We start from the raw sequence: 20,421 nt of genomic DNA on the forward strand, positions 1-20,421 counted from the left end.
AAACAGATAATCTGAGTTTGCTGACTTTCTCGAGTTTATGGCTCTCCCAGCACCTCTACAAACATATGATGGTCTTATAATATGATGCATTTCTGGAGGTCAAACTACTCAACAGTGCATGAAGTAGTTAAGATGAGCACTTCCTTAAATAACTACAGCTGTAAAATACAGCTGACACATAATGCAGGAATAACATGAATCCAAAACTGTCATGTGAAAAAGTAAAACAGAAACCATTTTCTGCCCAGTGTACATTCACTTTTGATACTTTACTTCCCTTCTGCTGATAATATGATAATATTTACATACTTGTACTTGTCACATCAAACTACTCAACAGTGCATGAAGTAGATAAGATAAGCACTTCCTTAAATAAGTGTGTTAAATAATATACTCAAAGTCCACAATTGTTTAAAGCAAAGTACTAACTGCAGGACTTTTACTTGTAGTGGAATATTTTTACTGTGAAGTATTAGTACTTTAACTGAAATAAAGGACCTGAACTTATTCCACAAACTGCTTATAGGCTCACGGCCAGCAGGTGTGAGAGACTGCAGATTGCAGCCATGGTCAGTAGTAACCATGGTAACCATGCTCAGTTGTAACCATTGTCAGTAGTAACCATTGTCAGTAGTAACCATGGTCAGTAGTAACCATGGTAACCATGCTCAGTTGTAACCATTGTCAGTAGTAACCATTGTCAGTAGTAACCATGGTCAGTAGTAACCATGTGTCCATGTGGACTGAGAAGACACATGAGTAGAAGCTGGTAATGAATGACAGTATGGTGAAACACAACTATAATAATATATTAATCCTAAATTGTCATAGGAAAAGTTTTAATTCTTGACAAATAATGTACATTAATATACACTGGTTTAAAATGCTCTAATATCTGCTTATAACCCCATTGCAGTGTGTTATAAGCCACTGATTAAGTTTGCATGGTGCTTTAAAACAGAGGGAGGGGATTGAGGTATAGCTTTGCTATTTTACTTCTGAAGGACTATATTTACATTGTTGTATTGGTACATTATTGGTACAATTAGTTGTTGAAAAAATTAACGTTGCACGGCTTCATAATTCACAGACAATGTATTTTATGTAGTGGAACAAAACGTGAACTCTTTCCAGGCTTCTGTGGACCAAAGTCCTCATTTTCTGTAGAAGAGTTAATCCCTGTGGGGAAAAAAACAGCCAGTGGGTGAAAAATGTGAAGGTATTGGCACTGGTACAAACATGTGTGTCTAATGAACAGCTCTAGACCACTAGAAGAGCAATATATTAAGAGCTACTGTATGCTTGTGCTTTTTTGATTCACAAAGCCAATATGCAACGCAATATATTCTCATCTTCTAAATACGACAGCGAGAATAACAGTACAGGAAAGATTTGGACGAATTCGACTTTTTTTAAACTGACATCCTTTGTATGCATCGGAGATGAACTCAGCTGTGTAGTGACGCGAGAAGTGTAATTTTGAAACAAATAATTTAGGAATACAGATTATTAAAGATATTATTTATTCTGTACATTTACACACAGGGCAACCAACAACAGCATGAATTATCCATACTTGTCTTTTGTCTGTGACAGTCCAGCAGCCTCTCATCATTCAGGCTTCTGTCCATGAGCTGAGGTACTTCCTGGGAGGGATGAACTGTTTCAGTCCGTTTCAGTCTGTTTCGTTGGCACATCCTGGTTCTGCTGTTCTGGGGTCTTCAGCACTGGCTCGAAATAAGGTCTGTAGATGTAAATACCACCAGCAACTCCGAGCACTGTGGCAAAGGCCAGCTGTGTGAAAGAAAGTCTTCGTCGAAACATGACTTCTTTTGGTGAGGAACGCCAATCTTTAGACACAAGATGATCCTGAAAGAACGATGACGTGGTGTCAAGACACTTCACAATATAAAGGGTCTTCGTCATTTTGGATTTCCTATGATTTGTTCAATGTCACATGTTCTTGCAAATTTTCAATCAGTCCATCAAGATCTTAACACGACACATTATATACTGAACAGTGTAATAGATTCCCATGTTCTAAAACCTTCAGTAAAGACTTTGCTTATTTTAATAACGATAAGTTCAAATTTCCCACTGAAACACCTTCCAAGACTAAAATCATCAAAAGACTGAAGCTGAAAGCCAGAAAATGTATTCTATCTGATCTGGAGTCCATAATATGTGTATTATTATTTTCTGCAGAAACTGAATGAAGGTTTTGATTAATTTGATGCGTCTGGAACCAAATAAAGCTATTGCCAGATTAAAAAAATACCTTATATTGACAGGTATGATTATCAAGTCATTTATTGGACACTAATATTTTGCACTTAAATAGATACTTTAATTAATGACTCAGACAGATTTATTAAACTGTCCAACTGTTCTGTTTTTATGATTATTTAAATGTGCAATAGAAAACTGATCTCTTCCCTGACCTAAAAACGACTTCCCCTGAGAATGAAATGCACTCTGATGAGTATTATTTTGAAATCTCCAGACCGGATATCAGAACAAGGCGATTGCTGGCTTGATAGTTTCCTGAACAATGAGCTGAATCCAAATCAAACGTGACATTTTAGCTGCTTCAAAAGCGGCTCTCTGTAACATTCATGACTTACCGAGGAAGCAGTTCATACGATGTGTCTGTATAATCACCAAACACAGACAGACAGAAGAACAAGCAGGTAAAAGCTCAAGAAACAGCCACCAGTACACTTATGTATGGCAGGAGAGCATTCTTCTTCTACTCTCAATTGTGGCAGAAGAACAGTATTAAGCTCCGTGGCGCCACCTAGTGGACAGAGCAGTGATATGCTGCCTGATTTTTATTTGTTTTTCCCCGTTTTTAACAAAACATTTTTTGAAAAAACATTGATCTGATCTTAATCATTTTCACTGCAGTACAGTACATCTAGTAAAAGTAGCAACAAGGAGTCAAGGAGTGATTAAAACAAAAACTTGTAAAGAATTACTACTTCACAAAAGGTAGTTTTGTCAAATAGTTTTGATTACAAAAGAGATCTCTTCCTCAGTTTTCGTATCATTCTTGCTTGTGAAAAAGTTTCATCGTGTGCTGTTAGTTTAACTTATGAAGATGAGATTTTGACCTGCTTTCTCAATTATTAAATAGTAGGTTTGTAATGTGAATAAAATGACGACTTCTTTGTAGCTATACATTTTAGTTTTAATCATAATTTTGACAATTAAGAAGTCTGGGGACATGGTCAGCAAGGGAAAGGGTCATGTATGCTAAAAGTTTTGGGAGAGCTTTAACTTTTTCTCATATCAGATATTACTTATTTTAAAAGGTAGAAATATCAAATATTTACATCAAAAATGTATTTATTTTGTAATTATTGACTTGTGAGGACCAAAAAAAAAAAAATCAACTGAGATATAAATACAATGTAGAAAGCAGAACTACATGAATTTAAATATCCAGATGTAAAACCTGAGCTGCAGAAGGAGCAGATCAATAAATTAGGAGAGATCATTACAGGTGATAACTGCTCTGAAGGTCTTAGAATAAAAAACAAACGTTGCATCATGCATGTCGGTGAAACTTTAAACCAATCAGGACAGAGGAGTGTCGTCACGGAGGAGGGTCTGACCCGGTGCAACCGGAGGAGAGCAGCTGCAGCCGGTTTTAATATCATGTGACGTCGTGGCATTTTGCAGCGACACAATTTCCAACCATCGTGCAATGTTGTAAATCCAGCATGCATCACATCAGCGCCGCGTTAGGCCGACTGCACCCATCATCCTGCTGGGTGCAGTAGTGAGTGGACACCGCCAAAACAAACCTTACTTTGAAGTCGGGAGTCAACAACACACCGGAAGTTTGAGTCTGAGTGCGGAAGCGCAGCTGAAACAGTCCACCTGTGCTGACTAGAAGTTAAAGTCAATCCGGAGTAGTTTTTGTTGAAGATGTAATAGTTTTAAATTACAGATTAAATAAACGTAAAGATTTAGTGATCGCTTCCGTTAATTGTCTATATTTAAAACTTGAGTCCGACGTCCTTGGACCGGGTTTGCTCAGCCTCTGAACCAGACCGACCTCACCTGACTCTCACAGGTGAGCTATGCAGGCAGCAGACGGTCCTGAAGACGAAATGTCCTGATGGAAAACATCCGATCACGGCTCAAGTTTGGGGACAAAGTGGAGGATGTGAAACTGAGGAAACGTAAATCTCAGCTGTACTCAAAGGAAGATGAAAGTCCTCTGAAAACCGGTGCGGCTCATTTATTATTACTTTAAATATGGTTGATGGTGATGACGAGCCAGCAGGCTGCTTTGTGTGGTGTGTGTTGAATAAACCCGGGTTACGACTCAGCTGCAGTGATTTCTGTGGGTCCCGCAGGTGTGCTGAGAGTTGCTGTGTTTTCTGTGGTGTTCAGACTGATCAACTGCCTCCTGGTTCAGACCAGCTTCGTCCCTGACGAGTACTGGCAGTCTGTGGAGGTGTCCCATCACATGGTCTTCAAATATCCTTTGGGGGGGACAACAGATCACCGCGTGACTGATTGACTGAGCTGTTAATATGCATTTTTCTTAAGTAGTTTCATTTGACTTTGTAATGAACAGCAACCGAATAACTTTTTTTTTTTTTTCCCTCCACCTAAATACTTTAATATGTTCACGTAACTTTAAAAGATTTGTGGTTCCTGCTGTCTCTGGTTTGGTGGAGCAGGAATGGTGTTGGTGGTCATGTGTCACAGCTGTGAACTCGTGCCTTTGAGCAAAAATAACATTGTCAAAGTATGTTGGCACAAGTCCTACAAGTCTAGATGTAAAACAGGTGTTTGAGAATAACATGCATAGTTTTAGCGTGGCATCCTGTCAGTTAGTGAGACCCTCGGTGACATTGAGTCAGTTTGACCTCTGGGATGTTATTCTGCATTAATATGGCGCTTTGTGAGTACTTTAAAATGAAAACTATTTTTTTTGGTTTAGCCGTCATTTAACCAGGATGTCTCAATGAGGTAGGACATCTTTTCATCAAGAAGAGACCTGTTGGCCAAGATGTCAGTAAACAGTTAGACTAAATAATACAACATTAGGCAAGAGATGAAATGAGCTAAAACATGTAACATTTCACCAGTGAATTTACTGCAGTCTTGAATGAAACCAGATGTTCATGAGGTTTTTCTTTTTTTTTTCAGACTATTCCTAATAGCTGCAGCAGAAAAAGTAAAATCCCTCTGCACTTTAGGGGCAGACAGCAGATTGCACATCTTGACTCTTTATCACGACCACAAAGAAAATAAAAATCTACTTCTGTTGCAGAGATCAAAATGAATCCACATTAAGAAACACATCTGTGAGGAAGTGTTCGGGTCTTCAGCTCTCCATGTTTGTTTTCATACCAATTGCCTGAACGACACTGAAAACCTGAATCTCGGTGGCAGAAGTTCCCATCAAACAGTCACCTGGCTTTATAGGCAAAAGAAGAACTAAGTCACTCCGACCTGCTCACTGATCACCTCCACCTCTCTCACTCCAGCCACGTGTTGTCTGCATCCATCATTTGATTTACCTGATCTTTGATCATCTGAGATGTTAATATAGACCTGTTTTTGTTCTGGATAGTCAACAACCCAGTTTAGAAACACAGCACAGTTTTCAAAGACATAAAACCAGCAGCTTGATGTTGTTGTTTTTTTTTTATTTTGATCTTTTATGCTGTTACAACCTTAACATTGGGACTTATGGGTATCTGACCTGGGAATGGAAGGCAGGAATACGAGGATTCTCATATCCTCTTTTCTTTGCGTTCCTATATAAGATATTACACTTCATAAACTACGACTCAGTCTACCTCCTGGCAAGTTCCTTCATTATTTCCTCCTCTGCAAACTTTTCTTTAAAAATCACCAAATAAATTGCCTGCGGTCATAATGTTCCCCTTGAACTCGGTCTGTCTGCAGATTTGGCTTCCACGACTTCTTCAGGCGCTGCTGGCTGCGTTTGCTGATGTGAAATTCTTCTTCCTCATCCGCACGTTGGAAAATCGTGACGTTGCAAGATGGACGGTAAGAAAATACGGCAGTATTGTTTGTTCTCTGCACACGTTCACAAAATAACTGTTCTTTAGGTCTCATACAGGTCGTCTTCATCACAGACATTTTATTAAGTTAACAGGAGTGATTACAAATAAATAAACTGTTAACGGATCAAAGAAATACATGAAGTGTTAATAATAAACTTTAATAATAATAATAAACTTTATTTGTGTAGCACCTTTCATACAAGAAATGCAGCTGAAAGCAGAGCAAGATAATTACATGCAGTGTTTCACATAAAAACAGACACAGAGGAACTCCCAAAAATAGAGAAAAAAATGTATCCCAAGATAAAACAGATAAAATGTGTGAGAACTTAAAAGATAATAATAAAAAATTAAAAAAAAATCCAGTGGTGTGGACAAACAGCAGGAATAAATGATAAAAGTGTTTGTGAGATCATGAGGAGGCTGTAGTCAGTCCGTTAATCCCAAACGTATCTTTTGCTGTTGTACCTGGTTTCGTGCTGCAGTTCTTCTGTCAGCTGTGTTCCTGGTTCACGTGGTTCTGCTGCACCCGGACTCTGACCAACAGCATGGAGACCACCATCACCTGTCTGGCTCTGTTCTACTTTCCTCTGCCTGGGTCCAAAACACACAGCAGGTCTTTGCTCGTCAACACCTGTCTCATTTACATTTACCCCAATCTCTGGAATTGATTTTTAACACACACGTTTGTTTATGTTTTTTGCAGCAAAAAGTATTTGGCCCTGGTGGCCCTGGCTGTGATCGTTCGCCCGACAGCGCTGATTGTCTGGTTTCCTCTGCTCGTGTACCATTTCTGGCAGGAAGATAACAAACTGAGACTCATCACTCATGACTACGTTCCTATAGGGTTCGTACTTTCGGCCTCATACCCTCTCAAACTGGCTGCTTGTTCCTTCTTTCCCTCATTGTATAATTGTTTTCTCATCACCAGGACTTTGGCTCTTTTGGTCTCAACAGTGATTGACTGTCTGTTTTATGAAAAGGTAAAACATTCAAACATATCCAGTAGCTCCTGCGCCTGAAGTCAGATGTAACAGCTGGTCTCTGTTTTCCAGTGGACTCTGGTGCAGTTCAACTTCCTGAAGTTGAACATCTTCCACGGCGTGGCTGATTTCTACGGCTCTCACCCCTGGCACTGGTACCTCACTCAGGGCTTTGCCGTTGTGATCGGCCCTCATCTTCCTTTTTTCCTCCACGGATGCACCCTCGCCTTCAGGAAATACAAAATCCTGTTGGCAGCAGTCGTCTGGACCGTCCTGGTTTACAGGTAAAACTGGTTTACACTCTGATGAGTCACGTTAAGACAGAAAAATATTAAATTTAAGCGTGGAATAAGATGTGAAGTAACATTAAAGGTGCATTATGCAAGTTTTGAGTCCCGTCTTGTAATACCATTTTTTGTTTTACATTAAGAGGCGATAGTCTAGAATCTGTTGCATGTAGTCTGCCTTCAGTCCGGCTCTCTGAGTTTTGCCAGTTTGGTCTTATTTGCATATTCTTGATATGCCGTTAGTTAGTATTTGGCTTATTTTGATAACTGATGATTTTAAAATTAGATTGTATTGACTTAGTAGTTGATTGACTAGAAACAGCAAACATATTAACACTGTCAGTCATGTTATACAGTTAGCTACCTTTCCATTAGTGCAAAATTTTGTCTTTCATTTCAAGCAAATCCTCAGGAAGGTTTTGAAAAAAAACACTGCACTGGTGGAAAGTAACACCAACGTTAACTGTTGTTTTACTTCTATGTTGCCTAAAGTTTCAGCTGCTGTTTTATTTACTGTTACATTCATAAAAACAAAAAGTTTGAAAATGCCTCTTCCTCTTCTTCTTCTGTTGGACTGGATTCTACAAAGACTCATTATAGATGCGATGTTACAAACCAGCCAGTTAGTGCAGCAAAGTACACAGATGTCTTTGGCATGACGTCAACCCTGATATTTGTTCACACTCTGGATAATTTGTGTTCATCTTTGAATGTTTTAAACTGAAAATCTTACATATGGCACCTTTTTAAAGGGATCGTCACAATTAATCTCATGAATAATGGAAGTGAAAATAGAAAAAGATTTACCTTACCTATTTTCATTATGCAGTATTTTCAAAAACTTCACATTTTACTTTTAAGACCAAACTTTCACTTCTAGCTGATTGAAAGCAGAAGCAGACTTGACTGGCATGTTTTGGTTTTTTTCTCTTCTCTGCAGTTTGCTTCCCCACAAGGAGTTCAGATTCATCTATCCTGTGCTGCCTTTCTGCATGGTCTTCTGTGGTAAGTTCCCCGTTTCACACCCAGTGAAGTGTTTGTTTCCAGACGGAGACGTTTTAAATCACACGTTGGTCTTACCTCAGGGATCTCGTTGGCTCATTTGAAAGCGTGGCGTCGAGCCGCAGCTGTCGTCCTGCTGGTGGCCAACCTGGTACCTGCGCTGTACACCGGCCTGATTCACCAGCGAGGCACTCTGGATGTCATGAGCCACCTCCAGACACTCTGTGACGTCAGCAGCGTCTCCTCCCGCCCACAGCCAGATATCCTCTTCCTCATGCCCTGCCACTCAACACCCTTCTACAGGTAGAGTACAGCCTCCCACACCTGCAGGGGATCACGAGCTGCACACTGGTGCTTGACCTCGTTTTAAATTCCTGAGGTAAAAGCTTCGGTAAGTCCATCCTGAAGGCGGCTAAAAGAGCCAAAATACTGAGCTCAAGAGTCGGAGTTTGTCTATTTTAAAGGTGGGAACTATTTGCATAGATTTGCACACAGTGAATGAAGGCAACAGTGTAAAGTTGCATCAAAGCCACTTAACGACATTAGGGGATTTTTTTTTTTTTCATAGAAAAACATTTCATATGTAATTTGATGAGTTTTTAAAAGGTTTAATCAAATCCAGGCGACAGGACTTTAATGAAAACTCATGAGAGCTCACTTCTCTTCAGTCTAGGCCAGTTCTATCAGCCTCAGTGTTTAAAATCAGCTGTCATCTGCAAGAATATTTCTTCACTGAAGTATTTCCAAACACGGGTAATTTAAAATGAATTGATCTGAATATAATCTTCCTCACAGCCACGTCCACTGCCCCGTGAAGATGAGGTTTCTTGAGTGTCCTCCAGATCTCGGAGAGGAGGGTTATGTTGATGAAGCGGAGAGATTCTTCGCAGAGCCTCTTCTCTGGCTCCGAACTTCATTTCCATACAAATCTTCTCTGCCAACACACCTGGTTTTGTTTGACGTCTTGGAAAAGGTAAAACTCAAATTTTTTTTGCACATATTTGTGACAATGTTTTAACATAAAAGACAAAATGACTAATGTGTTTGTTGTTGTTGTAGGAAATCTTTGTGTTTTTACGAGGAAATAGGTTTTTGAGGACAGCAGAGATATTTCACACTCAGTTTCCCGAGGGAAGAGTTGGAGGAAGCATCTTTATTTATGAAAAGCACTGACAAACACTGGAACAATGGCTAATGGTGAACTTCACATGTTATCGATCTGTGACTGAAATAAATATTTTAAACTCAAATGTTGTCATTTCTAAAATATTATACTTTTTTCTTTTTTTTATCCACAATTTAATTTGCTGTGATGTTATTTTTCCAGTCTTTTCTTGCCAACATGTATAAAAGTGAAATAATTAAAACAAGCTTCAGCTGGAATGTAAGAAAACTGTATTTTAACTGGAATCACAACCACGGCACACAAAGCTCTCTGTGTAGCAGCAAATTACAACAATATGACAAGAAACACAAACATCCTAAACGTGACATGTCTGTGCTCTGTGTTTTGTTTCACAGGGCGCAGTCATTGGTTTCCCAATGAACATTGTGTGCTCAACATTTTGTGTAGTATTCGAACCACAGGTGCTGTGGTTGAAGAGGAGTATCGACCAGGTTTCAGCAGGAAATCCTAATCAGGTCGATTAATTACAAGCCAAGTTAAAGAAGGTTTCAGTTCAACATTTGTGAAATGTTAAATGAACTTGTGTTAACAATGTGCAGCTGACAGAAGACAACATCTTCTAGACAAACTCGATGACAAACACCAAACAGCTCAAGGACGTTCAGTAGCATTAAAAAGTTCAAATTGTGCAAACTTACAAAAACGGAAACTTTGCATCTAAATACAAACAAAAGAAATGAAAATGTGCAGCCTTATTAGGCTAGCTGAGATATTTTCAGTATTTAGGGTCAAAGGGCATTGGACCCAGTTCTATTTTGACATCAGCCATGTGTCTGTCTGTGTTTCTTCCTGATCTGCTCCACTTACGTTCAGTGTGGGGTCGAGATCTGGCTCTCTGCTGCTTACGCTGATGATTCTTCGCCCTCGACGACTCCTTCGAGCCCGCGTCGGGTCTTTCGAACGGCCCGCTGTGTGATTCAAAACACAAAACATAAACAATTACCATAAACATGGACAAGCTGCAGCACTATTATGGAGAAGAACAGACAGGAGTGAGTCAGTCCAAACAAACCCACACAGTCTGCTGAGTCCAGAGGACTCGAGGTCACAGGTAACACCAGTGTAAAGTAGGCTGAACTTTTAAAAGCATACTTTTGATTGCAGGCGAGTTAATAATGAAATAAATCATCTCATCAATCTGCTGATTGTTTTAACAGCTTGTCTCTACTGTGACAAAATTAAAATGTCTTGACAAATCTGAAATCTCTCAGCTCCATGAACAGTTCCTCAAAATGCTTCTCAGAGTTCCACCAGTTCAACAATTCATTTGGTGTTCAATAATAATTCCTCATAAACATATCCCTGAACTCCCTGTACAATTTTAACCCTGTTAAAGGACTAACGCAAATCAAAGTGTCACATCAGTTTCGAGCCAACAAAATGTTAAATCTTCCACAGCAGTGAGGTCAACCTGCTGCTGCTTTTGAGTGGGACTTCTCTACAGTGTGGCTGTGATATCCAAACTATTTCCTGTACCTCTTCCTGGATAGAACGATGTCATTTCATTACACTTTCAAGGAAAATTGAAATTTTCCTTCGGATTAAGAACAAATAATTAATTAACTATAAAACTTTCTTTTATCCATATAAGTTGAATTGCTTGTTGAAAAATCATACATTTTCAGGTGGACAAAAAAAACAATGTATCGTAGCACTGGAATTTATAAATTGGGTGGTGTATTTATTAAACTGAGTCTGTTTTCCTCACATTAGTGCAGAATTTAGTCTTTCATTTCAAGAAACCCCCCCCCCCCCCTCCAGGAGGTTTTGAAGAAAAAAAATGCACAAGTTAGAGACGTGTAAAATAAGAAGGTTCGGCATCATTTAGGAGGAGGACTTGTACGGTACTTACCTCGGGCCATAACTTTTTGTGTGCGATACCCCAAAGAAGTGCCTGTAGATGTAGTCATCAAGATCTCCAAACACATCATCGTTAAGGCCGTGATACTCGCGCATGTCTGCCAGATATTCTTCAACACCCCTGACGAAGTCTGTGAAAAGCATCTGGTCGTGGATGAACACTCCGTTGTGGAAGAAGTTGTTGATGAACTTGTCCAGCTCCTTCCAGTGGTGGAAGTGGTCGACCTCCTGCTGCAGGTAGCTCTGCAGCAGGAGGTAAAATTCGTCAGCTCTGATGGGCTCCATGGCTTTGTTGAAGAGACTCATAGACTCCTGGTAGGCGCAGTCGAAAACGCCGGCGCATCTCTTCATGTTGACCTTGTGGTGGTTTTGTCCTCTAAAATCCTTGTGAACTTTATCTCCAGATTTCCGTGTGTTGCAGGTGCTCTGGAAGGAGTCTGATTTGTGTCTGTGAGGAGGCTTGTGTGATCTGTGCTGCCACGACTCTTTTGTGTTCTTCTCATCACTTCTCTTGTGATAAAAACCTCGGGCTTTGCTGATGAAGGTTGAAGCTGAATTCTTGAAGTGTCGGAAAGTGGATTTGACAGAATCAGAAAACTTTCTCAGGTTCTCCTTCACAGCCTCTTTGGCTTTCTTAATCTGCTCTTTGTGGTGGTGGACAAACTCCTTGGTTGAGTTCTTCACGGCGTCAAATGTCTCCTTCACTTTCCCCGTCGTGCCCTCCTTTGTTTTTTTAGCTGTGGACTCTGAGTCTCCTTTGGCTCTCTGTTCTTTGGTTTCCACGTAGAGCCTCTCCCACAGGTCTGAGCGCTGCTGCTCAAAGCTCAGCCTCTTCTCCAGCTCCATCAGACGTGACTGCAGCTCCTCTGACTCTGAACTGGCTTCATCTCCAGCTTCAGAGACACGACTTCTCTGTTGACTCAGCTCTCTCCTCAGCTCATCTGTGATCCTCCTCTCTTGGTTGAGCTTCTTTCTCAGGGTCTGTGCTTCAGTCATTATGTTTTCCCGTTGGCTGTGGAAGTCTTGGATCAACTGCTTCTCTTCCTCCAGCTGACCTTTCAGCCTTTGGTTTTCTGCGAGCAGCGAGTCGTCTCCAGCTCCCATCGCCTCCAGATCTTTGATCTTCGCGTGCAGGCTTCTCAACTCCTCCTGCAAGGTGGACAAAGACTTTTCTTCACGGACCAGAGAGCTTTTCAACTGCTGGTTTTCAGCTATCAAACTCTGCTGCTCAGACACCATGTCAGTCCTCTTCTCAGCCTCCTGTTTCAGCAACCTTTCCTGGTCCTTTATCTTGGCCTTGATGGGAAAAGAAGGAACAAAAGAAGGACAGTTATGGCCGTTGAAGTGGTGTTTACACGTGTCATTATTAGTGAAAGCAATCAGAAAGTTCACTTAAATCATTCAGCATTTGAACAGTGAAGTTACGGTTTTTTTGCTCCAGGTTTTTTGGTATCTCAGAACATTTCTTTATTGTAACATTTGCATTTGGTTAGAAAATGGATGTCCACGTTACCGCCATGTTAATCTGTTCAACCTGGTGCTCCAGATTCCTGGTTTTTAACTTCTCAAACTGCGCAAGCGATGGAAGACGTTTATCCTCATCCCTGTCATCGAGGTTAATCGTGTCCTGAGTTAGAAAAGAAAAAAAACATGGATGTAAAGACTACCAGCATGTAGCCTGGGTGACTGTCAGCTCCTGGTAACACTTTGGGATGTTCCTCATTTACACAGGTGACATTAGATACAGGAGCTCTTAAGTAAATACTACTGTAATAAAATTCCATTGTTCAGACTTCTGCTTCAGTGTTGACTCAACTCACTGCTCGATTAAAGGGTTCGTGGAGTCATTGGATTTGACTGCAGTATATTTTAAAGTTATTTCTAAATAATAATAATAATCATAATAATTACTTCAATTAATAAAATGTAATCTGACACAGCATCAACAATTAAAAATGTAGGATTTACAACCCTGTTTCCAAAAAAGTAGGGATACTGTGTAAAATGTAAATGAAAACAGAATGCAATGATTTGCAAATCACAAAAACTCACATTTAATTAAAAATAAACAAAAGACAACATATCAAATCTTGAAACTGAGACATTTTATTGTTTCAAGAAAAATATATGCATATTTTGAATTTGATGCCAGCAACACGTCTCATAAAGGTTGGGACAGGGTCAACAAAAGACTGGAAAAAGTTGTGGAAAGATTAAAAAAAAAAAAAAAAAAAAAAAAAAAAAAAAAAAAAAAAGCACCTGGTCGAACATCTCACAACTTATTAGGTTAATTGGCAACAGATTAGTAACATGAATGAGTATATAAAGAGCCTTTCACAGAGGCAGAGTCTCTCAGCAGTGGAGATGCTGAGAGGTTCACCACTCTGTAAAAGACTGCACTGGAAAATAGTGCAACAATCTAAGAATAATGTTCCTCAACTTAAAATTGTAATGAATTTATGGATTTCATCATCTATGGTAAATAATATCATTAAAAGATTCAGAGAATCTGGGGAAATCTCTGCATGCAAGGGACAAGGAAGAAAACCATTATAGGATGGCCGTGATCTTCAGGCCCTCGGGCACAAATCTGTAGTGGTAAAACTTCTGAATATCATTGTCCGTAAACTAAGTTCATCGCTGCTTCAACAAATGCAGGTTAAAACTCCACCGTGCAAAGAAGAAACCAGATATAAACATGATCCAGAAACACCGCCGCCTCTTCTGGACCTGAGCTCAGTTCAGATGGACTGAGGCGAAGTGGAAAACTGTCCTGTGGTCTGACGAATCTAAATGTGAGATTCTGTTTGGAAATAAATGGACGCTGCACCCTCCAGGTTAAAGAGGAGAGGGACCGCAAATCTTTTGTCAGGCAAGAATGGAAAAACATTTCACATCCAAAACTCCAGCGACTGGTCTCCTTAGTCCCCAAACGTTTACAAAATATTGGAAAAAGAAGAAGTGATGCATCACAGTGTTAACATGTCCCTGTCCCTACTTTTTTGAGACGTGTTGCTGGCATCAAATTCTAAATAAGCACATCGTTTTTATAAAACAATAAAATTGCTCTTTTTAAACATTTAACGTGTTGCTTTGGGTCTATTTTCAATTAAATATAGGTTCACAGGATTTGCAAATCATTGCATTCTGTTTTTATTTACATTTTACAGAGCGTCCCAACTTTTTTGGAAACGTGGTGGTATTGCTGATTCATTGTTGTTTTGGTACGTGCAAGATTTCTTCTGTCTTTCTTTCTGGTTAAATGAGCATTTAAGAATAAACTAAATGTAAATAAATATGCATGAAAAAAGTCACAAAAGTCTAAATCACAGTACAGAATGAGTTTTTTGTTAAGTATCTTATTATTCCTTGAGTTGTGACCTTTGTTGTCACTCACCTTGTTCATAAAAGGTCCTACCGCATCCTCTGAAAACACCCCATACCCGCCGTCAAACTCCATGCATTCCCACGTAGGTCTTTTTCTCTCTTTAATCAGGTATGTTTCTGTATGTGAGATTAATAACAGATTATTTACACGCAACGTTGGAGATCTCTGTTACGATACGTCCACATGTGATGACGCAGCAGCCTGCAGTGACCTCGAAACACAATTATAAGGAACAAAATGCGGACAATTATAAAACCTACAAAGTGTTCCCATCAAAGATAAGAAGTGCTGCGACAAGTCCTAAACAACCAAACGGAGGAAACTCTGGGAAACCAAGAACCTGGAGAAAGTTTTGACTCAAAAGTTCATTTCTAATGCTGCTATGGGAAACTGACGGGCGGTCAACAGACTCTAATTTCAGTCTATTTTCTGAATTTGATACGACATCAGAAGAATCTTCTCACCGTAAAAGTGACCAAAGCCCAAGCAGAAGGTGACGACGAGGGCGAGCAGGACACATGTGGTGAGGATGCTGCGGCTTCGGGCCGGCGCTCGCACATCCACTGCAGCAGGTGGTCTGACTTCAGACTGCTGCTTCTCTTCTTTCACCTCCTCCTCCTCCTCCTCACTCTGGCGTGATTCCAGCACTGCCTCCTCCTCCGAGTCTGTCATGACGCTCGTGGTGTTCTTCCTCAACCTTCGTCTTCGTAAGACAGTGCTGGCGCTTTGTCCATCCTCGTCCTCGCTGCTGCTCGAGTTGGTCACTGCTGGCTGCTGCGCCGAGAAAACTACAGAAGAACATAAAAAGTTGTGTTTGTAGGGAGCAGATGGCAGAAAGACACTAACAGAAACAAAAAGCAAAACAGGTTCAGGGAAGCACACAGACGTGCAGTTAAACATGCAGACGACAAATAAACCAATTATTGAGTCTCAAAATACTGACCAATAGTGTTAAAAAACGACCGATCCATTTTTGTGCTTGTGAAATGTTACTGAACACATCAAAGGAAACGTTTTTGGTAAATGGGTTTATTCATTTTCTTGCCGACACTAGAGGAGAAGATCAATACCACCGCTCATGCTCAGCCGAATAATAAAGCGGATAACACCCATTAACACTGCAGCGTGTGTGTTTACACTTTTACGGATTAAACAGACGTGATATAACGTGTTAATTTGTGAGCATGGGTGGACTTTGTTAGCTCAGGGTAGATCCAGGTCAGCTGTTTCCCCCTGCTTCCACTTATATGCTTCACTAAGCTTCAATGTAACTGTTGCTTCAATGTAACTAATGACACACCCTTGTGAAATGCACTGCTTCAATACTTTATCTCTGAATCTTTTGTCAAACAAAGAAGACCATGAATATTGAAGACATCTGAAGCTTCAAACATCACTGCAGCTTCAGAAAGACATCAATTACGTTTCACAGTTTTGTAGCTAAACTCTGACGTTAGAGGGACAAGAGGATCATAACTGAGAAACGTGGTGTACGATAGAAAAGACTTAAAACACTTCCACTGGATAATTTTAAATTAATAATATAATTTACAAATGATTTAATGAATATCATTTCCATCCCACTAAAGTTAAATAGAAGACTATGGGCCACAACGACATCAACATGATGCCAAAATAAATTACTTTAGTTATACAAATGCTTCTGAGTGCACGAGCGTGCACGTGCAAACACACACACACACACAGACACACTTGTCTTGGATTTGAGAGTTTGAAGCCCAGAAGCTTCATAATCTTCTTTTGTTGTCAGAAAGAGAATGAAAGCATGAAAGCTTCATGAGTCTTCATTGTGCCTCACTACCATACAGACAACGGTATCATAGCTTCATTATCCTTACGGAGTCAAACTGTTCCTTTAAGAACAGAGCTATTAAAATAATTTAAAATGTTCTATATGTTGAATTGACTGGATAATTTGTCACGGTTTTTTTTTCTCAGTTCTCCACAAAGAAAAAACTGCAAAAACATTAAATCAATTCACACCTAAAATCACACACTGGAAACAAAACAGCCGACTGACAGCATTGCATCTGCTTAGAGCTGTCAGGCTTTCAGAAACGGATCAGAATTAGTTCTGGGCATTGTTAAAAAAACAAGCATAGCGGCACATTAGATTCACTCCATTTTCAATCGTCCACCTGGAAACGGGCGGCCTCCAGTGAGCCGACTTCTCAGACGGTAGCTTAAGTTCACCAGACTCTGTGGAAGTTTCCAGTGACTCAACAACAAACCTGCTTTGGCAAAGAGAAGAAATGTTTCGTGTTGGTGTGTTGAATTCCTCCATGTTGGCTGTGAGTGTAAAATAAAAATCCACTTGCAAAAGGAAACATGGGGACAGTTCAGTGCAGCAGTCCTACCAGTCTCAGCAGCAGTGAAGGCGTACTGGCTGCTGCAGGAGGTGCCGAGGTAGAATTCCTCATTCGTGGCTCTCTCCTCTTCCACCTCTGCGTGCTCATCCTCCTTCACGTCTCCCAGAGTCACGATGTCAGAGTGATCGCTGGAGGACAACACATGCTCTTTCCCTGCAGCATTGTCTTCGGCCTGCAGAAGATACGTTCGACACGGTGGTCAAGTGAGCAGCAATGAAAGTGACTCTGGATTATTTAACGAGCGAGCCGTACGTCATGTTTTCAGGCCTCTCACCTGCGAGGCGTGCAGCGTCTCATCTAAGGTTTGTTCTCCCTGAGTGTCGTCAAGTGAATCAGAGGCTCTCTCTGCAACACACGCAGCTAGAAATATAATAAATACAAATTCTGCTTAAGAAAGAAAAGATGCTAAATCATTCAGCAAATATGTGTTTGCAACAATAAGTCATGAACGAGGCTACATCTCACAACAAAACGTTAGCAAAATTAACAATTAAATACAACATATATTAATTAACTTTGCGTGATTATGGACAAGTACACCTATGTCATTTCATGAATGTCTACAAATCACTGTCTGATCAATCATTGAGGTGTTCATGGCAGAATGACATCATTTTTCCCAAAATCATTTTTTTGTATTTCAGGAAACCAAAACTTTATTAGACATTAAATGTCTCTTCCTGTGCCACTACCTACCTACATACCTAGTAAGCAGACTTTATGTTCCAGCATATGAACTCCAGAGGCAAAGCTTACTTCCTGTCCACCATGTAGGTGAACCCAGCTGTGGGGGTGCATTTAAGGGTGCACTACCAAGCTATTTTGTCACGCCGATGCCCAAGACCCATATGAGATATACATTTTCACCATGTCTGACACGTGTGCCCAGTTTCAGTCGTTTTCAAGTACCTTTAAGCTCTAATAATAAATAATAATTCTTTGCATTACAATAAGGCCTTCACACCGTTCGGAGCTCAGGCACTAAACAAAGAGGAATTTTACCGCCAGAAGCTGAAGCTTGCGCATCCTGCAGCTCTGGTCCTTCCAGTGGAGGGCGCTCTAACAGCTCGGCTCCATATTCCACCGCAACATCCGATACCAACGTCTCGATATCTGAACCCTGCAAACACAACAGGCCTCCATAAAAACTGGACATGACGAGAGAATAATGTGTTTTTGGTCCAAGTTTATAACTACTGTGTTATTTAATAAATGATGATGATTAAGTATTCAGCAAAGGAAGTGTCCGTGAGCAATGAATTATACCTGTGGAGGGCAAATTGTTTTGTAAATCATAGAAACAGGAAGAAAACTGATATTTGTAATTGTGGCTGAACAAACATAAGCTGGCAAACATGATGCTTAGAGGCCTTTTAGTGTAATGGTTTCATCAGTATATATTTCTAGAGAAAAATGTTCAAATATTCAAATCTCTGTCAGACAGGACAAAAAAACACTTACAGTACAAGTAGACTCAATTTCTGATGTAACATGTTTTTTTTTGTATCATTTAACCCCATCTTGGATTTGACAGTTTACACCTTTTATGTTTTTTTCTTAATGGTAAAGTTTATGCGATGTCTAATCATGTTTGATTACAATTAAAATCAGTCACGAAAAGGAAGGGAAACAGTTCCACTAATAAGAAGAAACTCCACGTCAAAGAATTTGCTCAAACTAGTCTATCATTTATTTCGTAATAAACCGTCCTAACTCTGCTGCCACTTAATAAGGTCGAAATCTGTACAACAACAAATGAAAACAGCTGCGATTAGGAAAAAATGGAAAAGGATTAACCTCATTGCTGATGATGGTCCAGCCACCGGTCGACTCTGCATCACTGGATGTCTCCGACATTGCCGTCAGATGTCAGCAGTATGAAGGAGTCTAGAGGAGAGGTGAACACATGAAGCAGTGTGCTGAGGTGACAAGATCAGGCACATCAATGCGTCACAATCTGAAAAGTACTGCGATGAATCTTCAGATCAGGTAGCCAAACTGCATCATAACCCTAATCTCCAATCAGTTCACGTTACACTCTGATGGAAAAAAAAAAAAAAAAGATTTCTCTCTTCCTGTTTGCATTGTGGCTCCGGAAAGTCTCTTTCGTTGTCTGTCTTATTTGCAAGTGATTCCTTTTGTTTTACTTTCCGCATCTCACTGATGACTCCCCCTGTGTCCTTATCTTGTGACCTGCAACCAACTCAGTATTACCATATGAAAGCAGATACAAAGGGATTGGGGGGTGACTGTCGACTGTTTGTCACACTGTATAAAAGATTAAAGCTGCCCTGCGGAGGAGATCTGGGAGCACTGCTGGACACCTCTCTTTGAGGGGGTGCATGTATTTGCTCCTTCTTGCAAGAATAAATGCCCGACAAGTTTGATTTTGAACCAAGCCTCTGAGTAATCTTCCCAACACACTCCCAATCTGTTGTTACACGAGTTAAAAACGGGAAGACTTCCCGTGTTTATGGCTTTTCTTTGGCTACTTATGAACTAATAACGTGTCTTTCCCATATTAAAAAAAAACTTCAGGAGTTAAACGTAAAGAAACAAAACATGTGAACAGCGACCTCTGGCGGTGAACACCTCGCTCAGCGATGACCGCCAGGGCGGCCTGAAACAGAAATCAGTCCCGGTTTTCCTTAAAAACAGAGCTATCGGTTTGTGAAGTGAACCGGACATCAGCTCCGTCTGTTCACGGTGAATGACGTCGTTTATCGGTTGTTTGCCAGCTAGCCAACAAACTTAACAGGTCTGTTGTTAATGTCGCCTCTCCAAACATCGTCCAAACATGCAATTACTGCCGCGTCGACAACATCAAGTGTTTTTAACAACCGTTTACCATCACTTAAGTTTTAAAAGCTGAGAAAAATTACTAAACTCACCGGTGTTTCGTGCCCACCGATGCCGCAGCTGTTTGCAAACAGCCTCACAGTTTATCGCAGTAATGCCCCCGCCTCGGTCGTCCGTTTCCAACCTGGATGTTTCCAACACAGCAAAAGCCGCCAGTCGATGGGAAATGTAGTTTTAATGTGGAGGTTCGCGATGGTTTCCCGAACATTGAAAACAACATTTCCCAGAAGTCAGCGCGGCGGCCAAACCGACTAAACGAGGGTGAAGAACTCTTTCGGCTGCTCCAAAAAAAAAAAAAAAAAAACATAAACAAGGAAGCGTGATAGAGCCGCCCACAACATTAAAACGACAACAACAAAAAAAATGCACAAAAACAAACACTTTATAACTAGTCTTGTACTGTATCGTAG

General features: G+C 40.4%; 3 protein-coding genes across 4 annotated transcripts; 1 reads left to right on the forward strand and 2 right to left on the reverse strand.

Annotated features, from left to right (window-relative positions):
* Positions 1-826: 826 nt before the first annotated feature.
* LOC138213085 (protein PIGBOS1) lies at positions 827-2,743 on the reverse strand. Of its 2 annotated transcripts, XR_011179510.1 has the most exons (3): positions 2,625-2,743; positions 1,577-1,869; positions 827-1,179 (listed from the first exon to the last, which is right to left on the reverse strand). XR_011179510.1 is itself a non-coding variant. In XM_069173938.1 (2 exons), exon 2 carries the CDS (start codon positions 1,822-1,824, stop codon positions 1,666-1,668), a length of 159 nt encoding a protein of 52 aa, XP_069030039.1. In that variant the 5' UTR covers positions 1,825-1,869; positions 2,625-2,743; the 3' UTR covers positions 1,507-1,665. The 2 variants fall into 2 exon arrangements, 1 of the variants encoding a protein (XP_069030039.1); XM_069173938.1 differs by lacking the exon at positions 827-1,179 and having other exon boundaries at positions 1,507-1,869.
* A 925-nt stretch (positions 2,744-3,668) lies between these two features.
* On the forward strand, positions 3,669-9,578 carry pigb (phosphatidylinositol glycan anchor biosynthesis, class B). The gene is made up of 12 exons (XM_069173695.1): positions 3,669-4,238; positions 4,368-4,491; positions 5,714-5,831; positions 5,935-6,039; positions 6,542-6,672; positions 6,763-6,903; positions 6,988-7,039; positions 7,112-7,323; positions 8,267-8,331; positions 8,412-8,631; positions 9,124-9,301; positions 9,388-9,578. Exons 1-12 carry the CDS (start codon positions 4,127-4,129, stop codon positions 9,499-9,501), a joined length of 1,572 nt encoding a protein of 523 aa, XP_069029796.1. The 5' UTR covers positions 3,669-4,126; the 3' UTR covers positions 9,502-9,578.
* On the reverse strand, positions 9,462-20,140 carry ccpg1 (cell cycle progression 1). Its single transcript, XM_069173694.1, has 10 exons — positions 20,044-20,140; positions 18,950-19,039; positions 18,155-18,272; positions 17,427-17,512; positions 17,141-17,324; positions 15,227-15,550; positions 14,772-14,878; positions 12,888-13,001; positions 11,367-12,670; positions 9,462-10,422 (listed from the first exon to the last, which is right to left on the reverse strand). Exons 2-10 carry the CDS (start codon positions 19,007-19,009, stop codon positions 10,230-10,232), a joined length of 2,490 nt encoding a protein of 829 aa, XP_069029795.1. The 5' UTR covers positions 19,010-19,039; positions 20,044-20,140; the 3' UTR covers positions 9,462-10,229.
* Positions 20,141-20,421: the final 281 nt, after the last annotated feature.

This window comes from Embiotoca jacksoni, unplaced genomic scaffold (genome assembly GCF_022577435.1).
Source record: "Embiotoca jacksoni isolate LCO1_2020_lvr unplaced genomic scaffold, fEmbJac1.0.p SCAF_6, whole genome shotgun sequence".
Taxonomy (NCBI): Eukaryota; Metazoa; Chordata; class Actinopteri; family Embiotocidae; genus Embiotoca; species Embiotoca jacksoni.